General features: G+C 35.8%; 1 protein-coding gene across 10 annotated transcripts; it reads left to right on the top strand.

The window, feature by feature from the left end:
• Nucleotides 1–343: 343 nt before the first annotated feature.
• On the top strand, nt 344–6919 carry LOC147487041 (trans-alpha-bergamotene synthase-like). Of its 10 annotated transcripts, none has more exons than XM_086571168.1 (10): nt 344–672; nt 746–941; nt 1069–1140; nt 1545–2057; nt 2158–2520; nt 2674–2865; nt 4514–4605; nt 4687–4728; nt 4818–5078; nt 5398–6919. In XM_086571168.1, exons 7-10 carry the CDS (start codon nt 4582–4584, stop codon nt 5437–5439), a joined length of 369 nt encoding a protein of 122 aa, XP_086427294.1. In that variant the 5' UTR covers nt 344–672; nt 746–941; nt 1069–1140; nt 1545–2057; nt 2158–2520; nt 2674–2865; nt 4514–4581; the 3' UTR covers nt 5440–6919. The 10 variants fall into 10 exon arrangements, with proteins under 10 accessions (XP_086427294.1, XP_086427293.1, XP_086427292.1 ...); XM_086571167.1 differs by having other exon boundaries at nt 2148–2520; XM_086571166.1 differs by having other exon boundaries at nt 2144–2520.
• Nucleotides 6920–9771: the final 2852 nt, after the last annotated feature.

Genomic DNA, 9771 nt, shown 5'->3' with positions numbered 1-9771 from the left:
CAAATTTATTCAAAGACATTGTCATATTATTTCATAGCAACTCAATTATAAACACGATGCCAATTTTATTACGCAATCATTCATCCAAAAATATTACATAATAAACGGCCACCTTAAATATCAAATATCACAATTATATCATTCATAGATAATTACAATTATAACACCTATTAAAAGTTATAAATGAGTCATCAAAAATATTGGAAAAACAATTCTAGCAATTAATAGCACAATTATAGCTTTCACTAGATACTATAATCAGTTTTAAAAGTGCTGCAAATACTAATATAGCATATCTAACAACATTTATAGAAATGTCATTAATCAAAGACCATTAATACTGAGTAGTTGAGAATGTTCCTACGGCCTTTTTTTTTTTTTGCCGAACTCAATTGTTCCTTACCGAAAATAAATAAAAATCTCTTTCCATACTCTCTTTTCCCAATCAAAACAAGAGTTAGAGAGAAGATCTTCGTTACTCACGTTCTCTCTGTCAAACAAATTTGTTCTTATCAAATCAAATCAATTCAATCAGTAGTTTTTGTCTTCTCAACAGAAAAAATAAACCCCCGAATCAATTGCTTACCGTCTTTTTTTCATCCTACCAATTTCTCCTTTTTGAATCACTAAGAAGAAGAGGAAGAAGAAGAAGAAGAAAGTAATTAATAAGAGGTAAGAAGACTGCTTCTTTAATTACTTATTCTTATTTGATTGATTCTTTCATGTTTGTCAATTGGTCATGAAGGTGATCAAGATGACTCAAATGACGAGGATGATGCTCAGGAGATGGCAGTTGAGTATGTGAGGGAGAGGCCAAACTTTTTAAGCCAAGAGTATCGAGGAGAGGGAGACTCTTTATGATATAAAGATGGAATTGTTGCATGAGGAGGCAGAAAAGAATGATCAGCAGCTAAGCAGCTAGGTCAAGAGCAAGGAAGCAGGTGGGTTTGTCATCTGTGGAATTACTGAGTTATTCATAATCTTGCTCATTCTGAACCAAACAAGCAACGGTCTCAGCCTCTAACGCTTTTTATTTGAATTAACATCAGTATATTGTGATAATGACAGGCCTATACCAACCAACTGGAACATGAAGTAGCACAACTGAGGAAAGCCAATAAGATGCTCATGAATGAGAAGGTATGTTTGTACTTTAACTAGCAAGTTAGAAATGTCGAATTGTTCTTCCATCGAAAATGCAACCATTATTGTACTAAGTATACAATTTACTGTGGTGCAGAAGTGTGAGCTCTATTCTATATACAATATACTTGGGTAGAAAAACTCCCAAACTACAATGTCATGCACGAAAAGTTTGATTCCTCTTGATTTTAAACTAAGTTCAATCTACGTTTATAAAGTTACAATGCTTTCAGCTTCATGGTATCAGTAGTCTTCTCTAAATACAGATTGTTTTTCATCAAATGTGGTCATTATCTTTTCCAAGCTCTCTAGAAACCGAAGGAAGGATGTACGGATAGTGCCCCAGGGAGTTAGCGCACGGGATTGTACATGATTAACTTATCTTTTGATATTGTTGACAGGAGCTTGCGGCACTATTTCCTTTGGATCCGGCAAATCCTAAACACCAACTCCGTCGAACCAGCTCAGCAAAGTTTTGAAAGTATCTATTTGCTTACAGTCATTCAATTCTTTAATTCTTTTTGTTATTTCAGTCTCAAGATCTTTGCAAGAGCATTAGCTTATTGGTAAGTCGTGTCTTCCCAGGAAGCCACATCCACTCCGCATTTCCTTCATAAATCCTAAAACAAGTTTTAAAACCTACAGCTGATATATGTATAGACTCCTCTGTTAATAATAGAAATGATGTGCGACAGTGCACATTCTCCCTCTTTTTTTACTAGCCCGAACAGTTTTGATGGGCATGGAAATTGTAGCATTGGTATGCGAGATTTACTTTTGACCTTACAAAAAGGGGGGCTTCGGGATTATTGGAATTTCGGTGTTTGAATAGCTAATTGGATTTGTCACTGTTGGGGTTTTCAGCTGCTGTATAAATCTGTAAATTTGGGTAAGTTGGGGACAGTGGGTTTCAGGTATTCCTCTTTATCTTACTGGTGAATTGAAACATTTGAGGCATTCTATATGCTTACTGGTGAAACTAAAGATACTATTGCTGAAGGAAGGGTCGTTCAGGTGACAGTTCGTAAAGTGCTACCTCATAAAGCAATCTGTGAACTTGAATCTCGAGTGACTGGGATTCTTACGGCTGATGATTACTCGGATATGAGGCGGCCTGATGACTTGAGTCTAGAGTTGAATGAAGGCGATGTTCTAAATTGCATGATCAAAAACATTCAAACGAACGGCATCAGGTGTATCTATCCTATAAAGAAAGTGAAGTGAAGGGAGACCAGTATCGGAATACTATTTTGGATCCCTTCTACCATCTGGAAGGTGATCTGTATACAGAGTGAGCAAGAGAAAGCTCGCAAAGCGAAAGAGCTTGCAAAGAAGAAGCACTAAGAAGAAGAAGAAGAAGAAAGTAATTAATAAGAGGTAAGAAGACTGCTTCTTTAATTACTTATTCTTATTTGATTGACAAGATTTAGTAAAAAAAAAATCGACACAATAAAACCAATATGACGTTCCATATATATTCATTAATTGAAGGACCTATATTTGAATATTCTTAAATGTTTTTGTGTCTAGGATAACCCCTGCACTAAAAAGTTACTAAAGCTTGAGTGCAAAGATAGGACATCATCAGCCCATTCAGTAAGTATACAACTGAGGTGACCATGGGTTTACCATGATGAAGTCCAACTGAAGTGAAGTAGCAGCTTATATTCAAGAGTAAGCTATGGGTTTAAGAACTCTTCTTCTTCTTCCCCTTTCAACCAGGTATGTCTTTCAAATCGTTTTTTGTTTGCATAATGATAATACCCCTTTGGTCATATTGGCGTATTTGATCGATGATTGTTTTTGATTGATTTCTAGATATTTTAGGACACAAATTTCTAATTTTGTTGATGTAAGAGACACCTGAGTTAATAATGATAGTATCCATTTGCCTGGTAATATAGTTTTTGAAACTAAAGCAATATTGTTGAACCTAGAACAAAGAAAGTAACCCAATTTCAATTTCCCCAGCAAAAAAATCTTAAACTATCAGTGACAATTTGTTGTTGTCAGCCAGATCACCTCACAGTCCGATAAATTAGTCTCAAGTAGCTGAATGCTATCTTCGAACTTGGATTCCGTTAGAGAACTCAGCTGCCTTTTAAACATCCAACTTCCTGATGCATTTTCTTATACGATGTCCTATAACAGCAACACTACTAAGGGATTATCTTAGATGGACACCTCACTTTTTATAATGATTCGGAAAAAAAAAACAAACTCACGCCCAGTTTGGGGAACTGTTCGCGTAACAATCCAAAGTAAAAGAAAAAGAGAAATAAACCTTTCGTCAAAACAGACGAACTCTGAAGATCTGGAGAAAAAGAAAAAACTTTCCAAAAAAAACAATAATGAAAGTTGTTATTAATTTGTGCTTTAGAGTTTACAGAAACGAAAACAACAAAATTGTTATTGAGAGTTGAACTCGAGACCTGTATGCACAATGTCACAATTCAATTTCCATGCGACTGAAAGATTATGGAATCTTTTAAAAGTCCGCATTGTGGTCTGTGGATCCCTCTTTTAAAGGTTCTCCACGTCAATTTCCTCCTTTAAACTTGCCTTGAAAAGACTGGTGTGGCCCTCAATTTTGAGGGCAATGCATTGGTAACTAACTTTAAAAAAAGACGAAAACAAATGAATTTTGGGGAAAGATTTTGAGCTTGGTTAGGTTTAGTGAGGCTGAAGAATTTTGGTTCCATTTTCTATGAAGGTCAAGTCTATTGTTTGAATGGGCTTCTACTTGCTTAGAACACGAAACTACGTATCTATGCAACCACCTAAGATACAATGCTCCTCACGGCTAATGTTCATGCATCACAATACACTGGCAGCTATAGTAGTAGACATTGTAACATTGAGCCTGTTCTACTATGGGTCGTGTATTTGATTGCTTTGATGATTCAGGCTGATTCATCAACAAAAACAGGATGTTTTGATCTAATCTGCTCAGGATTTGTTCAAACTAGCCTTGAGATAGGTCTTTGTGCCAGTATTGATCCTGTTTCGTCGTAATTTGACGACCAATATAAAATATCCATTTACCTCTAGCAGGAAAGACTCTTTACTCTTTAAACCCCTATTTGATGGTTGATGGTCTCTACTCTGATATAATGGCTCAAATTCTGAAATCTGAATGAATTTTTTGTTTGTCAGCAAACTCATCCTAGAAGACCACTAAACCAGTGAGGATGCACAAGTGCTAATTAACCAAAATTTACTCGAGTACCTGCGCATAGTGAACAGTTTCTTACTTGGTTAGCGTAAGGAGAGGTTAACTAGAATAAGTAGTTTTCTAGACAACACAAATAAGTTTCAGAATCACTATGATACTTGCTGTTGATGCTAAAAATGAATTCTACGCATGCAGTTGTCGAGGCACCAGTCATTAGGCGATCTGCAAATTTCAAACCAAACTTTTGGGATTATGATACCATAATGTCACTAACAAATGATTACACGGTTGATAATTTAACAGTTTTGTTAGTCTATATTGTTTACTGTCTTGCAATGCTAATTCACTAAAAAACGGTTTGCCTGCAGGACGAGATGTACAAGACAAAAGCTGATCGTCTGAAGGAGAATGTAAGGCAACTACTCAACAATTCTGTAGGTTCAGTTATATTGTTTACTGTCTTGCAATGCTAATTCACTAAAAAACGGTTTGCCTACAGGACGAGATGTACAAGACAAAAGCTGATCGTCTGAAGGAGAATGTAAGGCAACTACTCAACAATTCTGTAGGTTCAGTTCATAATCTTGAGTTAATTGATGCCGTCCAGAGGTTAGGAGTGGGGCATCATTATAAGGAGGAAATTAAGAGAACTCTAGATAATATATATATATCGACAACGATAGCTGCTTCTATGGTGATTTATGCACGACAACACTCTGTTTCAGGTTACTTCGACAGCATGGTTATGATGTACCCCAAGGTACATGCACAAACTGTACTATACCTTTTTTTTTTTTGAAAGAGAGTAGGGGGTTCCTAGATTAGAATCTTTAATAAATCCTCCCATTCTTATCCACCTCAATTATATTCATGAGAGTTAAGCATAGGGGAGGTACAAAATAATTAGTTACATACTGATTTTCTTGGGCAGCAAGGAAGTCTGCTGCTCTGTTAGCTTCCCTAAGGACATGTAGAAAACTAACAGTTAAAAAATTGTACTATACTTGGTGTTATAATATAATGTGTAAAACTTTTTACTACAAGGTACATAATCGAAATTGTGATTGTGTATCAATCAGATGTTTTTGACAGATATAAGGATGATGAAATGGCTAGTTTGAAGATGTGCCTTTCTGAGGATGTTAAAGGAATGTTAAGTTTGTATGAAGCTTCATACTTTGGTTTAGAAGGCGAAGATTTCATGGATGCACCACACAATGCTTTGCACACTTGGGTTGGAAAGGCGTTGAATCGATACAGAGAAAATTCGGCATGGAATCAGGAGGATTTTTGCACAAAATGACTCTATGAGTGTTATTTCTTTTTAACTAAGAAGAGTCGACATCCTTGGCAACCAGAGAAGATGCTCAGAAAAGCATTGACCGCACGAAGGAATTGTTTGAACATTTTAGCTTTATCCGTGCTTTTAGGGAGTCCAATAAGATAGAAATAAGAAACTGGACGTCGGACTCCCGTGAATGTCCAATCCTTTAACAAAATCCGTATCTTTGCTTGGCATGGCAATATTCTGATTCATACCAATTAGCACAGAAACAACGAAGTTGAGACTCACAACATGCATACACTGACACTGAGAGCGTTCCAAATGCAAGGTGATTTTGTTAGGTGAGGGAGTGAAAATGCACACCTAATCGCATTGTGACCATGTTAGGTCACTGCATGGTGACAGTATTAGGCGACTGCTCCCCTAACATACCAAACGGAATGGGGATTTCAATACCGTCAGTTTTTTTCACAAATTAAACAAGCACGGTGGAATTTACAAACCGGGATCTGACATACCATCCGTGTTAGAAGTCACCTAACACATTGGAATGATTTAACATGGGTAAGCGAGCGATTTTTGCAATTGGCTGGGTTTGGGTGAGTTTCTCCAATCTGGGGCTGATCTGTAGGTTACAATCATTCAGAATGCTCGAAGAGTCTGAGTGCAACTCTTTGTGGAAGATGAAATTTCATGTAGCAGATGAGCACTTGAGCTGGAAAGACCTATGGATCTGCAGATTAGGCCATTTCATATATTCTGTTTTGTGGACTTGACTGCCTTCTGTGGTAAACAATGGCCTCTAAATTAAGAGTGAAAAACAAATACAAAGGCATTTACCCCCAAGAATAGCGCAAGTCGGCATCTTCATTAAATCATGGTCGTATACTTCAACGAAACAAAACCATATCCTATATCCATAAGCACCAATATCAGTCAGCTTATGCACCATTTGGAGCCTTTAACAATTATGATGCCAATTCAATGTGAAATGCATGCGCAATTACTCTTCACCTCAATATTGATGCGGTTTATCTGTCCTAAATACAGGTTTAACGCAGGCAACGTTCTAGATGGCAGCAGAAACAAGCGTATACTTTTTGCTGATGATTCAATAGGGGGTAGAAACTATTCAAACAACTTATGTAGAGTTGGGACCAAGTTCTTTTCTCCGAACATATAAAGAAAATTACTCTTGATGATGTAAGGGGAAAACAATATGTGTGAGAGAGCAAATGTAACAAAATTATTATTTTTATTTTCTAATGATCTTTCTCGAGTTTTGAATTGATTTGAGAATATTTTCCACTTGGATATATCGTTGTCCGTGCAAGAGATCAAGCCCAAGCCCACGCGGTTTTCGGTAAACCGCGACACATTAAAATTTGGTGTTCGAAACACTACGAGACAAAGGCCCAAACTAACACCAAAGCCCTCGCGGTGTTCGCAAAACTGCACGGTTTATCCAAAGCCGCGAGAGAGATTTGATACAGCACCAAAACCAATACCAAATTTTCGCTGATTTGGTGTTTACTTTGGTGTTTTTTCATCTTTAGGAGAGATTGTTTGATGTTAGGATAGTGTCTCTCCTAAAGATGCTCTTTACTACTCCTTGAAAGAATCATTATACTTACTCCTCAAAAGAATTAGTACAAAGGAAAACTAAAATTTTTGATGCTACTGATGCATCAATTATATTTCAGTGGAAGAAGGCCAGTCAATACTCTGTCAATGATAGGTAATGCAGCTAATGGCAGGTAACGCTAGGTAATGTTGTATTGCAGTTGTTAATAGTTTAATAAAAGTAAAAATAGTTCATTGTGAACTATCAATGTAGCATGCCCCATTACCCGCCAGCCTCTCTCTGCAAATGCACTAACTTAATGTTTTGAACTAAAAGTTCTTAATGGCTTTCATAAAATACATATATATTTAGAAAATTTATTCAACCATATTGATAAATAATAGTAGATAAATAATAGTTCAATTAATAATAATAAAAAATCGTTCTAATTCGTTGATTCATCTTCCATCACAACTTAACGTTTTGAACTAAAAGTTCTTAATGTCTTTCATAAAATACATACATATTTAGAAAATTTATTCAACCATATAGATAAATAATAGTTCAATTAATAATAATAAAATCGTTCTAATTCATTGATTCTTCTTCCATCACAACTTAACGTTTTGAACTAAAAGTTCTTAATGGATTTCATAAAATACATACATATTTAAAAAAATTTATTCAACCATATATTCAACTATCAAGTTAGCAGGCCCGACCATAGGTCGGGCTTAATGGCTAGTAAACAGTAAAGCTACAGTACCAAACATTGACACTACATACAGTACTGAACATTAATGCTACAGTACCTAACAGTGACGCTACTGATGAACAGTATGCTATAGTATATATATCTAGTCTTTTTCGGAAAACAAATCTATAGCAAATATTAAAGCAATGTAATTTACTACTAGAGAAGCAAAATTCGTTGGTCCTTAGCCATTAAGAAATTCTCACCATTTATTAAAGATTTAATAAAATCTAAGACAACAACAAAATCAAGAGTAACTCAAATTAAACTTGCACTTACAACACCTTGCATTAAATTATAAATCTAATCCGTATTCATAATTTCATTCACATACAACAAACAATAAAGTATTTCTTTCATAATATACATATAATATATTTAATATCACACACAAATATTGGCAACTCACATTTTGTATTAGTAAAAAGAATGTATGTAATAGAAACTATATCACACCACGCCAAAAATCCGAACAAAAGTCAAATAAAGAAAAAGATCCGCCCTTTTTCTTCTTTTTTTGGGTTATGTTCTACTCATTCTAAGCAAAAATCATTCTTTCCTTCATTCTTTTGTATTCTAAGCAACATTCCCCTTTTACAAGATATCCTCATTCATAAATATAGAATATTATTCTCTATTAAAAGTACTCAATCCTTGATATATGACATTTAGCAGCTCACATAGCACCCCTACTGGACTTGCTCTTAGAGTTTAGTTTGTCTTAATAAAAGGTGTTTCAGAGTTCAGACTTGCTGCCATGTATAAGTTATAATTTTGTTGTTAAAACAGGATTCATTTAGCTAAATAACGTACAGTTGGCTGCCGTATTATTGATGTAAATATTCCATGCCCTTAAATTTTATAAATTAACATATATAATCATGTTCTTGTGAAATCTTGGCGCTGGTTTATTCAAATTTTATTGAGCAAATGTTGATTCAAATTGTATCTATTGTGAATATAACACTGCGGAAACAACGTTACCCACTACAATAGATCAATCATACACAAGGATCAATCCTTCTTACTAGACAAAACTTCAACACCCTCCAAGCAATATCCCAACACTTCTCAATATCAAATAACAAGCATATAAAGTAAAACAATTAATGTAAAAGAAGAACAAACCACAAGACGAGATATATCGTGGTTCGGCAATTTGCCTACTTCCACACTGCAAGTTCCAAACTTTACTAGATGTCCGGAGTAACAGATTACAAGTCTCTCAATCCACTCACAAAGAATGAACACTCGACTCACAAAGAATTGCTCTCTTATAATCTCTCTCTTTCTTGGTTTTGGAAAAGTTAGGTTTCTACGGAAAAAACCTATATTTATACTATTTCAGAAAACTTTCGAAAAATGGCAAATTCATGCTGAAATAGGGTGGGTCGCGCCCTCGACTAGGCAAAGTTGGGCGCGGGTCGCGCTGAAGAGCCTGTAAGTCACGAAAGGTATGAGCGCGGGTCGCGCCCTTCACACCAAAATGAGAAAACATCTTTTTTCTCTACAATTCTCCACCTCGGTGAGGTTTTAACACATAAAACCAAGCCGAACACATCCATCAAGAAACTCGCAGTCCATCCGCCCCTAAGGGCCATGCCCACAAAGCGCTCTATCAAGCAAGCATGTAGGATTTAGAGCAAGTCCAAACAGTGTTGGAACTTAACTCCGGTGACAACCTTAGTCAGCATATCAGCAGGATTGTCATGGGTGTCCACTGTAACACCCGTATTTAAAATACGTATTTTATTTATTAATTTATTAATTTAATTATTATTTAAAAATCGGCTGGATTGGATTTGGGATACACGGGCCTGATTTCTGGGCCCGAGTCTGTGTTGGGCTTG

The sequence above is a fragment of the Coptis chinensis genome, chromosome 7 (genome assembly GCF_015680905.1).
Source record: "Coptis chinensis isolate HL-2020 chromosome 7, ASM1568090v1, whole genome shotgun sequence".
Lineage (NCBI taxonomy): Eukaryota > Viridiplantae > Streptophyta > Magnoliopsida > Ranunculales > Ranunculaceae > Coptis > Coptis chinensis.
Note: the sequence above shows the minus strand (reverse complement) of the source record. Positions and strands in the feature narration are given on the sequence as shown.

Coding starts and splice junctions, on each gene's coding strand:
- LOC147487041 (XM_086571165.1), top strand. CDS start 4,582: ATGTCACTAACAAATGATTACACG. Junction 4,606..4,686: donor CACTAACAAATGATTACACG/GTTGATAATTTA, acceptor GTTTGCCTGCAG/GACGAGATGTACAAGACAAA. Junction 5,079..5,397: donor TGGTTATGATGTACCCCAAG/GTACATGCACAA, acceptor TGTATCAATCAG/ATGTTTTTGACAGATATAAG.